At 33.9% G+C, this 20458-nt stretch overlaps 1 protein-coding gene across 6 annotated transcripts in view; it reads right to left on the bottom strand.

Moving 5' to 3' along the window:
- The window catches only part of LOC111058596 (serine/threonine-protein phosphatase 2A activator), a 45496-nt gene that overhangs the window by 9702 nt on the left and 15336 nt on the right, over nucleotides 1-20458 (bottom strand). For 5 of the 6 annotated variants that reach the window (XM_022346142.2, XM_022346139.2, XM_022346138.2 and 2 more), the window contains 3 exons: nucleotides 14374-14574; nucleotides 2078-2295; nucleotides 1404-1528 (listed from right to left, as the gene is read on the bottom strand). In XM_022346142.2, coding sequence (XP_022201834.1) covers nucleotides 1404-1528; nucleotides 2078-2295; nucleotides 14374-14574 — 544 coding nt within the window. The remainder of the gene's footprint in view (nucleotides 1-1403; nucleotides 1529-2077; nucleotides 2296-14373; nucleotides 14575-20458) is intronic. The other variant, XM_039423819.1, reaches the window with a different exon arrangement.

Below are 20458 nucleotides of genomic sequence, written 5' to 3'. Positions count from 1 at the left end.
TGGAAAACTAGAACTTTTAAAAATTAAAAATGTTTATGTTTAAACTTCTCAGGTGTTCAAAAACTTCTTGAAACCTTTGCCTGTCCCTTTGTGAGGCAGGAGTATTATTATCTTAGTACGTTTACTATATAAATGATAATCATATGATAATGGAAAGCTATATTAAAAACAGCTATAACTCCCTTGTTTTCGGGTATTTTTGAAAATGGGACATACGCTTTTAAGAATTTGGGGTCGCTGAATCCGAATCCGAAATCAGAAATCTTCTATCTATATTTTTAAGGAAGTTAGACTTTGAGAAAAAGTGATGAGTCTTACTTTGAGCAAACGTCGGCGTAGTTGTTAGATCTGTCGGCTTATTTGTAAGATCCCCATGTGAAAGTAAAGGAGAGCTGCAAATTATGAAATATGATCTTCAGTAATATGATCTTCCAGGAGCGAGGACTCTGCCGTGTGAAACTGGCCTAACAATGAAAGGAAAACTTGGAATAGTGGAATAATACATCATTTCAAAAAGAATTCAATGTTCTACAAACCTACGATAAGCATTTCAGTTAGGAATGGGGACTTTTGATATGTTATACTCCTAACTAGTATCAACAACGCTGCAAAGTCAAAAATTGTGTTTAAGACATTCCCTCCAAATTACTTTGTCAATTGATTCATTGATGCAAAACTGGAGATTTCACACTCAACACTAAAGCTGCTGCAACAGATGCAGGGAAATTCGTAAAAGTGTAAAATTATACATCAAATTGAAGAGAATTTGATGCTCTATTAGCTCATAATCAGCATGGATTTTTCCCATCAATTTTAAAAAAGTTTTAAGAGCAAACATTGAAAAAAATTGGAGGCACACGTGTTTTTTTTTCAAAAGTGTCACACCTTCAAGAGCGGATATCTCAAAAAATAAAGGAGATATGGAAAAAGTTTAGAGATGAATATTGTAGGAAATTATGTAAGCTTTAATTTTGTTTATCACAATTTTGCCCGTAAGATACACATTTTTCGAGTTATATGCGAGAAACCAAAAAATGGTACCTTTGAACCACCCCCACTCCCTTTGCACAGTGGGTAGGAGTGGGGAATTTTGATATGTTTACCTCCTTACTACCCTGAACAGAACTGCGGGGTCAAAAATTGTCTTCCAAACTTTTCCCTCTATAACCTTTCTTTGACTGGACTATAAGTAAAAAAAGTTGAATATAAACTGTTATTTGGATTTAATAGGATTTATAATATACCTAAATGAATGGAATATCAGTTATAGTCAGCAGGCAATAATTCGTAAAACTGAAATAAAATAACTTGATATTGGGTACTGGAGAAATTTTGGTTGAGATAATTCAACAGAAGAAAGGAAAGGGTAAATTGGATATGAAAGTGTTGAAGGCAAAAAATACCTATAAGTTGAGAACTACCCCAAATGAAAGGGATGAATTGATAATCGTCAAGAGACCAGACCCCACGACTGCCAGCAGGCTCCATCCTGTAGACTGTTTGCAATTTTCTCACCAATTCCAAGTATCTATAAACAAAAAATTATTATCGATGTTGTTATTCGACGATAAATTCATAAAGATGACAACGAAAAATATTAAATGCAGCTTTGTAAAAGCTTTTAGGAAACAACCTAAAGTCTTGAAGCCTTCAAGACAAACTTTCAATAAACATATAAAAAATTAACCTTTCAAACCTATCAATTGAGCAAATTAAATTTATTCGTACCTTAATATGAATTACTTTTGGTGATTTTATTATATACAAAACTATAGCTAGTGTTGACTTTTTATACATTAATAATATGTTCTTATGAAAGGTCAAATGGTTCAATGAATTAAATAAGAGGAAATACTTGAATATAAAGACAATTCATCACCATAATATTGTTGAGTATAAACTTGAATTTGTGGCGAAATGCTTGATACACAAAGAGTAATTTTACAAGAGTGTTATAATAAAAATTGTTGTATAGTAGCTGTGGATAAAGTACTATACAAATAAAAATTGATTCGAATATGAATTAAAATGAAAGAAGAGCCAATAAATGAAATACTGAGTTCAAGGTTTAACTTACGAGTTGAAGACTAAAAATATGACTTCCATACTTTGTGACCGTTCGAATGCTCCAATTTTGAACAAGCAACACAAAAACATGCAGAAAGCCATTTCATGGCCAGTTCCGTAGTCTATTCTGCTTGCGCTACCGAAACTTTCAACAAGATATTCTTTGATTTCTGGCACTGCTCTATGCAAGTTTTCTGGTAGAGCTTTGTGTAACAGTTGTAATGCTTCCTGTCAGAAAAATAAAAGTTTTGTGAATTATTGGCAAATCTTTTATCTTCTAAATTCTTCTTCTATACAGAGTGTTTACGATCTCCCTACCCATACTCTAGGTCATTGCTCCTGGGTAACAAACATATCTAAATATCATATTTAAATTTTCCGGAAGTCTTCAGTTACTCACACAGCGGCCATTTTGCTTTTTTCACTCATTTTTTTTTTTTAATAATGGTTAAACATACAAAATTGAAACTTTGCACAATTATTTATAACAACTAGACAAAGCTACAAAAAATGATAAGATAATTTTTCAAATTCATAAAACAAAATAGCGGCAATTTAAAATTTTGTCTTTTAAATAACTCAGAAACCATTTCTCATTCCTGAGTCATTTCTTTGTAAGATATTTTAGATTATTCCAAACAATAATTCATGTTACATAACCCTCTTGGTTTTGGTATAAGTTTAGAATAACTTTAATTTATTTCAATTGAGTAAAGAAAAATTAGGCTAAGATTTGTATCCGTGGCATGTATCCGAGCAGGTGGACGGCATTTCGAGCAAATTATTTGAAGTTTGGCTAGGTTTTCCAACCTCTGTTAATTTTATTCTTTTCTCTTTGTATTTTTATTTTCTTTCAGAATGTATTGATATAAATAAGAAGCAAATTGTTAACAAATAATATTAACTGAGGCATGGCTTAACGACGACAGCCATCCAATCAACATTTCAGGTTACCATTCTTTCAGATCATTCAATAGTCTGAACCAGAGCGATGGGTTGGTGGTCTACATCGATGAAGGACTTCCAGTCACTTGTAATGAACTGGTACTGGGCGGTCTGGCCACCTGTCTCTCCCTCACCTTTACCTGGGCGGGGGCGGCATGCGAAATTCTGGCTGTCTACCGCAGCCCCAGCACTAATCTAACTACATTCGTAAACGCGTTGAACGTATATTGCAATGAACAATTGCCAGGAGTCGTCCGAATTCTGGCAGGTGATTTCAATTGCGACACGTTGAATGTTGCCCCTGGCTCTGTTAAGGAGCGTTATATCGATATTTTGAGTGACGTAGGGTTTGTGCCCTGTATTGACAAAATTACACGGCCGGCCAGCGGCACCTGTATTGACCACTTTTTTGTCAAGCTTCCGCGTTTCTTCAATGCATCTTCTGTTATTCTGCAGTCCTCGGTTACCGATCACTATGCTATTTGCTTGAATATATTATCGACAAAAACTCATAAGCCGCCTAATACAGATAGAGTCATTATTAAAAGATTGGAAGAAGGTGAGGAACACACTTTCTAGTCACAATTGGAATAGAGTCATTAAACAAAACAACGTTGACAATGCAACAGATATTTCCATTGAATCGGTACAAAACATAATTGCCGAAAAATCACATGAAGTAAAAATTTCATCTAGAAATACTCAACTCAAACCATGGATAACTGCTGGACTAATAAATTCTATTCGACATCGTGATAAACTCAGAAAAAAACTCAATAGACAACCATTTAACTATCTCCTTAGAAATGAGTTTACTCAATATAGAAATATGCTACATTCAGCAATCAAGCGAGCCAAGTATAACTATTACAAAAACAAAGTAGAAGAAGCGACTGGTAACCCTAGAAAATTTTGGTCGGTTATAAACGAAATCTCAGGTCGCATAGATAATAGTATATCATTCCCCGTTAGTGCATTCTCCCGCCCTGGTGAAGTCATCGACTCTCAAAAAAACTAAAGAAATTGCCAACCAATTTAATCAATATTTTGCCACAGTTGGGACAAACCGAGCAAATTCTCTAATAACCCAGGATGCACCAGTAGTGAGAGATGATGACCATGCTGTAGACTCTGAATTTCAGCTGCAACCGGTCTCGAGACAGGAATTGGGGAAGGTGGTCAACAGTTTGAAAGGGCGATCAGCTCCAGGTTGTGATGGAATCCCTACTAGAGTGATTAAAAACAATATTGACATATTAATCCATCCTATCCTACATATAGTCAATATAAGCATTCTGGCTGGACACTTTCCTTGCGCTCTCAAAACAGCCAGAGTAATACCTATTTATAAATCAGGCCCCAAAGGCATATTCTCCAATTACAGACCCATTTCTTTGTTGGCAACATTATCTAAAATAATCGAAAAGTGTATAAAAATACAACTAAGTATTTAAACGAATACAATCTCATCATCTCCAACTCACAGTATGATTTTCAAAAGTCCAAAAATACATCTGATACTCTTTTCAATATGTCTAGGGCTATCTCAAGTAGTATTAAATCAAGAAGAAAAGTGCTGATAACCTTTTTGGACTTGGCGAAAGCCTTTGATACAGTTGACAGGAGAATTCTAATAAAAAAAAACTTGAATCATTGGGGATAAAAAAGATCTCTTTCCGATGGTTTAAGAGTTACTATCACAATCGACAGCAATCAATATGCATAAATGGTGAAAATAGTGATAAAAAGAATGTTGAGTATGGGGTAGTCCAGGGAAGCACCCTTGGGCCACTGCTATTCCTAATCTATATCAACAATCTGTCAAAATTAGTAGTTGAAGGTGAGTTGTATCTGTTTGCTGATGACACAGCACTAGTGTCTACTGGGAGCACTTGGGAGGAGGCCTACATGAGTGCTTCAATTGATTTGTAAAAAATAAAGAACTGGTTTGATCATAATAGCCTTACAGTAAATGTGGAAAAAACAAAGTTTATGCCAATAGTTACAAGAAATCAAGCTGATCGAGGCTCACTAACACTAACGATGCATTCTTGTAATAATCCCAGGTCTGCTGGATGTAATTGTAGTATGATTGAGCGCGTTGATCATTACAAATACCTGGGCGTTGTCTTGGATTCCAAGATGAGTTGGGTACAACATGTTCAGTGTGCTAAGAATAGGCTCAAAAAACTGCTTCACGCATTTTCAGAGCTGAGTAATGTTCTGAGTGTGGATCAGTGCAAAGCAGTTTACGTTGCCTATGTCCAATCTATAATACTATATGGAATTCTAGCTTGGGGAGGGGCCTCAGTCGTTGAGCCTCTTGCAGTCACCCAAAGATCAATTATAAAAACAATTTTAAAGAGAAGAGAGACTTTAGATACCCAACAATACAATTGTTTATCGAATTTCCCGTACTGAATGTTGGACAGCTTTTTATTAAATCTTTGTTGATCCACATAAAAAAATACAAAACGGGACTTCCGGGAGAAACAGTTAACCATAGCTACTCAACTCGCCACAGATCCAATTACAGCTTTGAGATACCTCAGCTGACTCACGGCTCGGAATTGACAAATCCTTCATACCTGCCCATATCTTGCACAGAAATGTGCCAGGGGTGATTAGGGAAGCAGAGGCGTTTAGTTTGGTAGTGTTTAGGAAGAGGGTGGACAGGTGGCTGTACCAGATTGGTTGGGAAGCTTCAGAAGAACTACTCCAATCTCGTTATGCTTGGTGAGCAACACGACTTCAAGGTTTCCAGACAATTGATTGGTATTTATTTTATCATTGTTATAACCGGTTTGACAGTTTTGCCTTTCTGGTTTATGTTTTTTTTCATTCTCTCTTCTGAGAATTTCTGTAATCCCTGCCACTGCGGACTTCAATAAAATATTGTTTTTTCTTCTTTATTCTATTAATCAATCAATGTATTAAGTATACCTATTCCTACATACATATTCCTACATACTTATTCTTAATTATACATCAGCACAATATATTATCTATTTTATAATCAGAATATTAATAATACATCTACAATATAAGTTTATTCTCTATCATTTACTTCTATGGGCAGATTAAGCTTATATGTATAAAGTGGAACTCCCCCCCCCCAACACACACATGGATAGTCTAGTGGGGGGATTCCAAAAGTTGTCTATTGTATTTCTTATTCGTGTATTATGTTTTTTTTGGAAATAAACTGAAATTGAATTAAAATATTAACCTAATTTTTCTCTACTCAAGTGAAATAAATATGCCTACAGTTTGTTATCTAATAATCATACTGAATGAATATATCTTATATTCTTGTATCAATTTCATATTTTAGCGCGACACGCCCGCCAACAATATAATTATTATTATATTCTAGTTGCAATGTCATCATAATCTTCTATATAATACGTCTGTGCGGTGCTATCACTCCGGTGCTCTAGTCGCATACCTCTGTCCGGGAGGGAGTTTTGCCCGGGGTAGCTACAGTGAGGTCCACGTTATAATGGCAGTGTTTGATTAGCAACGGTATTGTTATCCCTGTCTATTATTCAACAATACGGATAGCGCTATCTCTTTTTCGCTTTGCTCTGTTGCCAGATCGTATTTTAACAATGTAGAATTAACAAAATATTTCATCCTAATTACGAGAATTCATTATGAAATTATTAAAAATATAATGTCTTGTTCAATAAAAAATAATTGATGATTTTAAACGAAAATGAACCGTTAATATTAGATCAATAAACCTGTATCAGCTAACATCTATAGAAGGCATTGTCAAGACAGAGGATCGGCAACGTTTTTCTCCCAGCTTTCTCCACTGCCATTATAACGTGGACCTAACTATATAGGCCTAGTAGAGCAAGTCACTTGCACTTCTCTGCAAGATGCAGTCGGTTACAAGCTCATAACGCATTGTTCGAGCCTCTCCCTCAACGTTGCTAGACAGTATTTTCTTATTTGTTAAAACTCCTCAATTAGTTAGACCTTGTTATTTTCGTTTACACCTCAATACAAGTGTTACCAGTGAAAGTGTCTAGGGCTCGTGAACTATGCGTATTCTTTCCATGCCATGGTCGCGAATTCAGGCAACTCATCGAAAAACATCGAACTTCAACAATAAGGTACTGTGAACTATAATTATTATTTTATGCTTTATTTATATGCCTTTGTTTTTTATTACATCATTCATTGCTTGAACTGATGTCAAGCTGGACCTTCGGAAATGCAATTCATAGCTTTACTATTCAAATCATTACTGTGCTCTAAAAACATTATTCTTTATTCGTCCTCAAACCTCATAATAAACACAGCTATTCTAAACTTATGCCGTGACCAAGATGGCTATGTAACATTAATTATTGTTTGAAATAATCTAAAATAGCTTACAAATGACATGCAAAGTAGACGGAGACTGTTGCAATGTTGTGGCAGACTTTAGCCGCAACTAACCCCCGGCGGTCACCTATCACTAAAGCGGCCATATCTCAGTTAATATTGATCTTAAAACAGGTACAACTCAATAGGTAATTGAATTTATTAAAAAAGTTATTCTTGTAATTTTTTGTAAAACCAACGGTATCTGAGTTATATAAGAAACAAAGTTTCAAATGGCCGCCATTTTGTTTTATGAATTTGAAAAATTATCATAATTTTTTGTAGCTTTGTCTAGTTGTTATAAATGATTGTACAACGTTTCAATTTCGTATGTTTAACCATTATTTAGGAAAAAATAAGTGGAAAAGCGAAATGGCCGCTGTTTGACTAACTGAACACTTCCGGACAATTTAAATATGATATTTAGATATGTTTCTCACACAGGAACAATGCCCTAGAGTATTGGTAGTTCGTAAACACTCTTCTTATATCTTATCTTATATATATATATATATATATATATATATATATATATATATATATATATATATATATATATAATAATTATATATAAAAGCGAAATGGCACTCACTCACTCACTCACTCACTCACTCGCAGAACTAAAAATCTACCGGAACAAGAACGTTCAAATTTGGTAGGTATGTTCAGTTGGCCCTTTAGAGGCGCACAAAGAAATCTTTTGGCGATATTTAAACTCTAAGATTGGATTTTAAGGGTTTTAAACTAATATTAAATTAATGTTCGTCTTTTAGCATGTATATTCTTCTTATTCCAATATCTTAAAATAATTATAATTGAAATGTCCATACCATATGTTAATATAGAACTATTATCTAAAGAGAGTACCTCTTCGAAACAGTTGTTCTGGTAACTGAATTAAAAATTTTGTCAGCTTGGCATTAAGTTGAGTTGACTTTGTTAGGTTGGCACCAAGTTGAAGATTGAAATGCATTTATCCAGGACCTCCTAAATACCAATTTATCCAGTACCTCCTGAATACCTAATTAGGAGGTCCTGATTTATCGCGGAAAAATTGATTGGGCACTGCTACTTCAACCAGAGCTATTCCTGGGAATATTATATTACTAGCCGTCAGGCTCGCTTCGCTTGCCATATCCGTTTAGCCAGTCGTTTAATCTGGACCCCCGACTGGATCGTCCTAACATTATGATAAAAATATGACATAACATTTCAAATTTGGTAGGTGTGTTCAGTTGGCCCATTAGAGGCGCAATAAGAACGTATTTGGAAAAATTTCCAAAGATACGCCCAAAATCTGCGTTTTTTAGCGTTTTCTCAGCTTTATCGAGAACAAATAAACAGAAAAATGTTCAAATTCACTACAGAAACTCAGCTTGGGTGCAATAATGTTGTGTTAGAAGGAATTTGGAATAACGCCAAAGATAGGCCCAAAATCTGCGTTTTTTGCGCTTTCTCAGCTTTATCGAGAACAAATGAGAAAAAAATGTTAAAATTTACTACAGTAGCTCAGCTGGGGTGCAATAATGTTGTGTTAGAAGGAATTTAAAATAACGCCAAAGATACGCCAAAAATCAGCGTTTTCTCAGCTTTTCTGCGTTTCCTCACCTTTTTCAATAATTGATGGAAATATATTTTTAAAAAATCAGTACACAGGTTTAGCTGAGGTGGAAGAATTTTGTTCGCCAAAGATACGCCGATATAGTAACAGGTGTTTTTCGAGATCAAATTGACATAATACGTTCAAATTCGGTGCAGAGGTTCCGCTGAGGTCTACATGCAGACGAGCGAAGCGAGCCCGCTGATCTCATTTTTGGACTATGTGTAGTTGAGAAGTTGATATTGTGCTAATTATTCATATTGGATGAAAGAGGCTAAGGCCTTTTGACAATTTCTTAGTCTTTTTCATTCAATTCATGATTATATTGTAATGATAAACCATCTTGGTAGGAATCCTAGTGTTTCTCAGTCGATAAAATTGATATTTTATAAAGAGTGAATGATTATTAAATTTAATTTAATGATGACTTTGGAATTGCGAAAGTCAAGTGATGGAGTCAGCTAAACAAATAATATACCCCATATAGAGCACCGTGTGAAAGGAGCGAAAATTGTTCTTAATATAAATTTACAGTTGAAGAAAAAATAATGCCAATTACTCCCATGTTATTTAACTAAATATTTGATTGCAAAGTAAATACAACTCTAACCAAATGATTACTGTAACTACGGATAGGTCATCTGGCTGAGTTTGGCTGATTGTCTTGGGGTAGTACTTGAATGAAAGTGGAATAGGATATAGCCTATATTTGTTGAATCTGAAATATTCGAAGAGAATACTTTTGGAAATTTATTGATGGAGCTCAGTTTAATAGAGGTGTGAGAGGAAGCAATCAAACAACTACAAGAGGGACTCATGAACGGTTCAAATATGAGCTAAGTCAGGAGCAATTTGTGGAGTTTTTTTTTAGAATCACAATGCAAAATCAATGACTACTTGAAATTTATGACTGATTATTGTAGCATAGTTTAAATTATCGTAAATTGTATTCGTACTGATAAGGAAGAACTCTGGTTTTGCACATAGAAACTGCTGTATGAGAAAATGATCCCATACTTTTTTCATTCAATCACACAAACTATGTTATTGAGTCTGTGTTATATCTAAAAAATATGAAGAAAATACCCACAGAAGTAGAAAATGATATCCAATAAGGAAATCTCTCTGTCAAAAGGAAACATTGAAAATTTAATAAAGTGGCAACCGATCATGCTTTGTAGCAAATCCTCATTTGATCATCTAAACTCATGGGGGAGTAATTGGAATAGCTAGTTCTTCGAAGGCTTTTCTGAAATGGCTGCTACTATATTCAAATAAAACTTCCATCAAAGATATTCTGTTCAAGTATGTTGATATCATTATGTATATAACTGGAAATTGTGAAGGAAGTCAACGAAGGAAGCAAAACAAAAATAATGAGAGATAAGAATGATTTCCAGAAGCGTATAACCTTCTCACGAGGACATGATATTTTTCTTCAAGACTCTGATGAACACCAAAATCTGCAAAATGTTATCAATGGTTTGGAAGCAAGTGAAGAAGTGATTCTCTTTTGAATGTAGAAAGAAATAGTTTATTCGCTCTCCAACGATTTTTATCTGAACAGAGTTGTAACAGAGCGTAAAAGTGTATTCTCACCTATAAAAAGAAAGAGTGCTATCATTCTTCACGATGCAATCAAACAAAAAATCCTAGACTTAGTTCATTCTAAAATAAAAATATCTGATCTTTGTATTATTTTTACTAGCTGTTTAAAGATAATCCAGCATTAAAGTTTTAGTGCAGCATGCATTTCTACAATAACCGCAATCTCTGTCAACATCTGATGGATTTAAAAAAAAAAACGCTTAATCTCACTTGATACATGAAATTGTAAGTGAGACAAGTTGTGAATTTGACAAAATCCCTGAATATCGTTGACAAATTCACATAATGATGACATGGCTCGCCTGCATTCAACTCCTACTTCACTTCTCAAAACGTTCAATACGCTACAAGATTATGGAAACTTTGTGATAAGAAGAAGTAAGAAAATTCTCAATGAAGATGGATTGATGCAGGTGGAAATTGTTTTTCATGTATATGGTCGAAATTTAAACAAAGGTAGTGAACATACTAGAAGTAGCAGAGTAAAAGAATCACTCCAATAATATGCTATCCAAACCATCGAGACTTAATTTCTAAAGCTGTGGCAGAGATTTATTAATGTGACATGCAATAAGATACAGAAATTTGATAGATGCTATCTCAAATATTTGTTGGACACTATTCCAGTTCCTGATGGTAAAAGGTTCATTATTTAAAAAAAATAAATTTCAACGCGTTGTAATTAAATACTTAAATATTTAAATTTTAGTTTTATTTTGTTTTGATACATATCTATTATTATATTGGATATGATTTCTCGAAAGTTCACGACAAACTTAAAATTCACGAAATCTTAACTTTTTCATACTAAAAATAATTTTTACGATGATGAATCAATAATAAATTCCATTTCCACCATAAAAAACTAAGATATTGCACAAACATTTTTTGGAAATTAACTGACCACTACAACAAGTAGGCCCTAAGCGTGGCCAGTATGTAATTAATAATTTAGCCTGCAGCTTATCAGAATAAAATAGCTTGAAATAGAAACAAAAACACATATATGTTATCATTATTCCATTTTACTATATTTCTTGAAATACAAGTATCGTTTATTTCAAACAGTAATTTCTTAGTCTTCTTGCAGAATTAACTTATTATAGCCAAATTCAGCCAGATGAAAAGTACCTATTCGTAGTTACAGTAATTAGTTGGTTAGAGTTGTATTTACTTTACAATCAAATATTCAGTCAAATAACATGGGAGTAATTGGCATTATTTGTTCTTCAAATGTAAATTTATATTAAACTAAGTTTATAAGATTAAACTAAGTTTTTTACAACTTACCCCCACCCCCCCACCACCAATCTGTCGACCAACATGGGACGTGACGACATTGGGCCATATGAATAAAGTTGAGCATTTGCTTATACTTCTAAAATATGGAGCATTTGCTTCATTTTCTATGAATATAGTGCCTCCTGACGGCACTCAGCCAAGGAGAAAATGCTGACAATAAAAATGTATTAACATTTACTTGATTATTTTCTAAAATGTAATGAAATTTCGTTCAATAAAAGCCTTTATTTATTTATTTTTTTTATTATTTATTTTTCTATGAATAAACGTGAGCAAAACCTTTTGCTCATGCTCATCAAGAAAATAGTTCGAGCATTTGCTCTAAAGTAAAAGCTTTTGCTCAAAATTGTATGAATAAACTAGAGCATTTGCTCAACTTTTGAAGCAAATGCTTCAAAAAAGGTGAGTCTAGTCTAGAGCAGCTTATCACCTTCTGCTCATAGTAAAATGGCTCAACTAATTCGTATAAGGAAGAGGAAGCTATACCAGATACGATCACAACCAATAGTTGAGAACTATAGAACTCTTTTCAGATTCAACCATGATATATATCACCATTATCCCAACAAAAGATAGCTACCTGTTATAAAGATAGCCAACACAAAATAGGAAATAGGCATTTAAGAAGATGAGAGTGTAGAAGATTATATGGAGGCTATTGATATTATAAGAATATGCTGAAGATTATTATAGAGATGACATTTTTTCACGCTATTATTTCAAAATTCTAAACTCAACTAACCTAAAACTCTATTCATAATCATAAATAGAAAACAGAGCAGACGACGCAAACACAAGCGGTGCACCCTACTTGCATATTTAGCGTTTCCGTAAGCTATAAAAACAAATTAAGGCAACAAAAGCGAATCAGCTGATGAAAAATCTTTAAAATACGTGAGCATTTGCTCCAGAGTTCAGGAGCATAAGGTAAGAGTATAAGGTAAAGTTTATTCATATGAAAATGAGCAAATGCTTTTGCTTCTACCTTTTGCTCATGAGCAAAACCTTATGCTCCATGCTCTTGCTCATGAGCATTTGCTCTGGTTTTATTCATATGGGCCATTCAGTTCCATATACACTAAAAAAGTTTCACAATGTAAATAAATAAAGACCCCCTAAGAATAATCCGAAGTCAAATTCTCTGCCTCTCTCATGTATGCTCAATGTAAGCTAGCGCCTGGACTAAATACAACATTTTTATATCTCAGCTGAGCCTGTGTGCCAAGTTTAAAATTTTTTTACCAATTGGTTCTTGAAGAAGCTGAGAAAATGCATAAAACCGCTTGAAAAACGTAGATTTTGGGCGTATCTTTGGAATTTTTTCAAATTCGTTCTTAGTGCGCCTCTAGATGACCAAATGAACAAACCTGCCAAATTTGAACGTATTTGGTCCAGAAGATTTCCAGTTCTTCTGATTATTTATGAATGAGTGAGTGAATGGATCAGTGCCATTTCGTGTTTATATATAAAGAGTGTTTACGAACTACCAATACTCAAGGGCATTGTTCCTGTGTAAGTAACATATCTAAATATCATATTTAAATATCAAGGTTGTCAATGTAGTATAGTGATTGTGGAGAAGTTGAAATGAAATCAATTGAATCGCCTTAGTAGGCACGTCGTTTGCAATTGTTGATAATATGCTTCATCGTCTGACTAGCTTCTCCACAATTACAAGCAGGGGAGTGTAAACTACCCCAGTCATTGAGGGTAGCCCCACATCTCCCATGGCCTGTTTTATCACTGTTGAGGGCCGTCCACGTTCGTCTCGGCAGTTCAAATCCAGCCTCATTTACTCCATCTGATTATCCAAAGCAGATGCTGAGGGGGGTGTTTTCCATCCACTTTTCATCTCAGCTCGCTCTTGGAGAAATTCTTATTGCTCAGTTACTCTACCATGCGCATGGAAGGATTACTTTAACCGATTACCCAAATCCATGGATTGTAAGTGTCCTGTTACTCCTTATCTTTTTGTATTCATGAACAAGAGCAAAAGATCCAGGCAGCCCCGGTGGAGCAATATTGTTGAGAACTGAGAGCCAATATAAATGGGGGTGGATCTAATTGGCCAAGTGATTAAACGCATAGTGGTGTTTAGTTGCGTATTGACTATTTAGTTGCGTATTCATGGACACTATTCATCCACACAGCAGCACAATATTCAGCGGTGGGATACACCACGCCAGAGCAGAACAGCACAAAGTTTTGAACAATATTGTTTCTTGTTTTCAGATTCTCAGCAACATTTTGGATATGGTGTTTATAAAATAGAGTACGGTCAAGCATAACTCAATGAATTCAACACCAAATAAATGCAAGAAGTCTAAAACTTCAAGCAATAATGAAACAAAGAAAAAAAGGTCAGTTGACTTCTCTATTAAAGAAATATCTTGAAGAATTTATAAATAAATTGGGTTCATTGATATAAAAAATGTAATCACAAATGTGATAATATGAAATCTGTAAAAACTTACGGTATTCAACTTGCTACACCAAGTTCTGAATGCTTTATTTCCAAAACGCTGAGGTTGTTCAATTGGTGGAATCTCATCAACCCAATCATCCAATGTTTTCAACAGATCCATCATACCTTTCAGCCTTTCAGGAGTTTCAGACAGTTTCATAGGCTGATGTTTCACTGCCTCATTCATTGCCATAATAAATCCCATATACTCCTGAAATATTGGATTTTGAGTAAGAAATGTAATACTTTTAAAATAGTAAAAGTTGTTTTTAACATTAGAATAGAATAGAATCGAAACTTTATTGCAGTCATATCTGAGATCTTCAGATACAATACAACAGTCAAATATATACAATACTAGCTGGCCCGGCGAACTTCGTACCGCCAAAAAGTCAATGTATCTCATGTCATACTTGACTTTATTTGGTGAATCATGAAATTTATCTGACAATCAATATTTCCATTTAGATCTCAATACGTACTTCCTATGTGCTTAGTCATACAGCATTTATTATTCCGAAAACATATTCATCTCAATCGATTCGTGATAATATCTATTAGTAAAGTGTTGAATTAAAAAAAATAGATAGATTAAATCAGTGTTTCAAAGATGAATTTAATGCGTCCATAGTTTTTGATTGTCAATAGATGGTCCAGGAAATATACGATGTACAATGAATCACACAGAAATCCATAAATTCTTTCGATCTTCCATTTTAGGATGAATATCAGCTGAGCTGAATTAAAAAATCTGGTGTGGCGCACTTACACAACTTTCCTTGCCGTTATGAAAATTGATCACCTGACGCCAGTGTGAACGCGCATCTCAAGACAAAGATCTGAGCCAGCTGGTGACAGGTCAATAACGATGGATACACACGAGATCTGCTATCTCTTCATAGTGAATGATTTAATAGAATCAACAGTTGCCAATAGTTTGCAATTGAATAATTACATTTTCTCAAATTTCAAGCTTATTTTCAATTTTAGGTGAAAATGTTACTGGACATTAATTGAATAGATGTCCATGCTCAATCGTTTCCACTAGAAATTTTTTGTTTAAATTATATCTAAGACCTGATAATTGGAAATCTAAAATCAAACTTTGCATAGATGGGGAGGAGCTCCTGAAATTTTTACAGATATGGGACTTGTGGCAGTTGATATAGCTCATCAATGACTATTTTATGTATAAATTTGATCAAAATCGTTGGAGCCATTTTCGAGAAAATCGCGAAAAACCCTGTTTTTGACAACATTTTCGCCATTTTAGCCGCCATCTTGAATCGCATTTCATCGAAATTGTTCGTGTCGGATCCGTATAGTGTAAGGACCTTAAGTTCCAAATTTCAAGTCATTCCGTTAATTGGGAGATGAGATATCGTGTACACAGACGCACATACACTCATACACACACACACACACACACACACACACACACACACACACACACACACACACACACACACACACACACACACACACACAAAACCACTTTTTTAGACTCAGGGGACCTTAAAACGTATAGAAATTCAGAAATTGGGGTACCTTAATATTTTTTTCGGAAAGCAATACTTTCCTTACCTATGGTAATAGGGCAAGGAAAGTTAAAAAAATTAAATTATTCTGTCATTCTTCAGTAATTAATGATGCGATATGAACAACTCACTTTCATGAGGTGAATCATTGTTTCCTAACATTTTTTCAGTTCCTTAATGATAGGGGACTGATTTATTTATATAGGTATTCTAAAGAACCATTATTTACAGCTAAAGTGCGAGATAAATTACTTTTAACACGGCTCTTTCTCGAAGACGGAGAGGTCCGATGCTCTATCCTCCACTAATCGCTCCCACTACCTGGCAGCATTCTCCTTCTTTTTGTGTCTGAGTGAGAGAGCCCCCCTATTAAAATTTCTGGTCAGAAACCATCCGTAATATGCACACAATATATTCCCAAAGTTTCATGCCGTTCTGTCGAGTAGTTTTCAATTCTATAGGGAACAATCAAACTAACACACAAACAGACATTCATTTGGGTTGATAGAATTGGCTAACTCGGAATTCGTTGACTCAATTCCGAGATAGCCAATTCTATCAACCCATTCATTTTCATATAATGTATATAGATGATTGTAATGTGCTCATAGTTGCTGATTCAGGTGCTGACCCAAATTGTGGCTTCGATGACGTTGTTCATAAATTTTTTCACTGTAAGCCGAGTGCCATTACAAAGACGTGGTTGGTTTATGTTCATTAACATAATGACTACTGCACCAACTTTCAATTGCAGATTATGAGGTGGAAAACCGGGCGATTCAAATTCAAAAATTTAACCTGAGACCGCACTGCTGGATGGTTACACACAAAACAGCCATTTTGTTTTTAATCGGGGCGTTTGGAATAAAATACATGGGCGGTTATGGAGCAGCACACACTCTTGTCTACTATCTACCGACGGGTGTTTGATGACGTAATTATTATAACAGCTGATTTTTATTTCTGTTTGTGGCCAGCTCAAAAAACTTCTCCCATGAGGATTACATGTAAACTATGAAGGAACGTAGGGAAGAGTCCTGAAGTCGGATTATGAATTTGATAGGCTATAAACCTGGTCCTGAACATAAAGAACACAACCAAAAAATCATCAAATTCGGTACATACATAAAAAAGTTATTAAATGTCAAAATTTGAGGCTCGATTTTTATTTATATAGATAATATAATGATAACATGAAACAAAATACAAATATATAACATCATTATGTTAAAGTACCCTATGATAATATGTCACCTGATTTTCAACTTATAACCCAATATTCTTAGCTAATGTATAAACATATTCAATCTTGTCTAAAGGGTTGGCTGCTAAGAAACATTTGATATGATTTTCAAAAGTCACATGATTTTCAACTTATAACCCATATTTTTAGCTAATGTTTAAGCATACTCAATCTTGTTTAAAGGGTTAGATGCTAAGAAACATTTGATATGATTTTTAAAGGTCACCTGATTTTCAACATATAGCCCAATATTCTTAGCTAATGTATAAGCATATTCAATCTTGTTCAAAGGGTTGGCTGCTAAGAAACATTTTATATGATTTTTAAAAGTCACATGATTTTCAAATTATAACCAAATATTCTTAGCTAATGTATAAACATATTCTATCTTGTTTAAAGGATTGGCTGCTAAGAAACATTTGATATGATTTTTAAGTCACCTGATTTTCAACTTATAATCCAATATTCTTAGCTAATGTATAAACATATTCAATCTTGTTTAAAGGGTTGGCTGCTAAGAAACATTTGATATGATTTTTAAGTCACCTGATTTTCAACTTATAATCCAATATTCTTAGCTAATGTATAAACATATTCAATCTTGTTTAAAGGGTTAGCTGTTATAATTATTTGATATGATTTTTGAAAGTCACCTGACTTTCAACTTATAACCCAATATTTTCAGCTACTGTATAAAACATATTCAATCTTGTTTAATGGGTTAGCTGCTAAGAATTATTTGATATGATTTTTAAAAGGGTTAGCTGCTAAGAAACATTTGATATGATTTTTAAAAGTCACCTGATTTCAACTTATAATCTAATATTCTTAGCTAATAGCCCAGTCAATGAAGGTCCAAAAAAGCAGTTTCGATCCGAAAATTAAATAAAAGCTGAACTTCCCTCCATCGATAGAACACTCCCAGAGGGACATTCTCCCAAAAGTCCAAGAAATCCCTTTGGAGCTTTCCACCCCAGCCCCCTAAACATGAAAAATGCAGGTAAACACGGGAAATCAATTATCTCTGTAACCATTGATCGGTAAAAAATCTATCATATGCCATTCGATTCGTTACATTATGGACGACAATATTAGTTATATTTCTTTTTCCAATAAAATTAACAGTTTTCTTGATAAAATAATATATATGTAAACATTTAGGGGGTTTGTGATTTGATTTTTTTGTTTTCCTCGATTAACTACGAAACAAGTAGTTTTAAAGGAAAATGAGCCAAATAATTAATGTAGCCACTGTCATTGCAAATCCATTGATGTATATTGTTATGTATGTGCGATTCGATTTGACGCTGTGGAAGGGGAAACAGTCGACGCGGAACGGCGCGGCTGACTCTCTTAGCCATAGTAAACAGCAAACTGGATATCAATTATCTCTGTAACCATTAATCGGAAAAAATCTATCATATGTCATTCGATTCGTTACATTATGGACTAAAATATTAGTCGTATTCATTTCCTCAATAAATCAAACAGTTTCCTTGATAAAATAATATAATGTAAAAATTTAGGGGTTTTTCGATTTGATTTTTGTTTTCTCTGATTAACTTCGAAGCAAGTAATTTTAAAGAACAATGTGACAAATAATTATTGTAGCCACATTCATTGCGAATCCATTGATGTATATTGTTATTTATTTGCGATTCGATTTGACGCTGTGGAAGAGGAAACAGTCGACGCGGTACTGCGTGGCTGTCTCTCTTCACCATAGTAAACAGTAAAATACAGTAGTAGGCCTACTGCTTTCTAAGTTGCATCTTATTCACACTATGGCGTTCGAAACAATCAATTTTGTCTATTGTTTTGACATGCGATGAAACTAATTTTTCACATTTAAATTTTCTAAATTCTCTAAAATCATTTTGTTGTTATATATGTGCTAAATCATGCATTCTATGACAGACAAAGATATTGTTTGCAACCGATAAAATATTCATACTATTACATAATATAATACATATTTAAAATATGTGTGTATGATCATAATTCTATGCTAAAATTTATCATAAGTTATGAATGTCAAAAACTGAGATAAATCATAGATTACAATAGTGTTAACAGTGGCGATTTCCTGAAAAATCATAGCGTGCAGTGTTTGCTGTTTTCTACAGTTAATATTCTCCAAGCCAGGTTGATAATATACCTACAGTTGAGCCAAATATATATGATGGCTGGGGCACAATAAAATTTATACATTGGGCTTGTTGAGTTGAAACTTTCTATGATTCTCTCTGTAAAGTAGCTTATCTTCCGTTCTTACTAGTTGAATCTACATTATTTAGATAGTCCAATATGAAAATTCAGTAGATTCTAAAGATGAAAGCCATGCAAACATACAGATTAAGGAAGAGTAAGCATGCATAAAAGGTAGGAAAATCATGAAAGTGTTTCACATTTAACCACAAAGTACCCTACCGTATAAGATTAATACGTATTGAAAGATGATTCATCATCTTCTATTATTTTTGTTAACATCGATTTTTCACCTCCACTCGCATCTTGTCATTCATTACACAAGGTTGGCAGAAGCTTTTCTTTATGTCGATTAATGTTGATTGAAATTGATTTTGATTAGGGCACCAAAAGAATAGATCATTTTCTATTTGAAGCATTCAAATTAAATCTATTGAACATGAATTCTTATGACTTAGCATTCACAGATTTAGTTGGGTGAAGCTATTTGAAAAATTTACCTGATTATCAATTTCATGGTTTTTATGTACCATTCTAGTTCATTGTGATCATTGAAGGGTTGAAGTGATGAGTTAGTTCAAGTGAATTCTAGTACACAAGTATATTGTGCTTATAATGGGCTCTTCTTTATTTTCTATCGATGTTTTGCTCCAGTAGAGAAAATTTGAAATGTTGGTTTTACATTTTATAAGCTTTATAAATAATATAAATTTGATAAGTCCAGTATTAAATTAATCGATGTTGATTTGCATTGTTTCGCTTTGTATCAATGTTACTTGCACTGTTTGCATTCCATCACTATTCTCTCAAGAATTAGTTTTTTATGAATTTCATGATCTAAAAATTGAAATTCAAATGCTATTTGGATGACGTTCACATTCCACTGGTTTTTTTACAATAATTGTTACGTTGAAGAGTACATTCAATCCATTTGGAAATAAAAGGAAATCACAGTGCGATTTGAACAGTGGATAGTAACTTTGAAATTCAGTTGCCCAATTCATTACGGCTTGATACTATCATTTGTAAAATTATAGTTGATCAGAAATATGTATTGTATATAATATTTATATTTCAGTTTGACCAATCTTCTATCACAGTCTCGC

The sequence above is a fragment of the Nilaparvata lugens genome, chromosome 3 (genome assembly GCF_014356525.2).
Source record: "Nilaparvata lugens isolate BPH chromosome 3, ASM1435652v1, whole genome shotgun sequence".
NCBI classification, from domain to species: Eukaryota; Metazoa; Arthropoda; class Insecta; order Hemiptera; family Delphacidae; genus Nilaparvata; species Nilaparvata lugens.
Note: the sequence above shows the minus strand (reverse complement) of the source record. Positions and strands in the feature narration are given on the sequence as shown.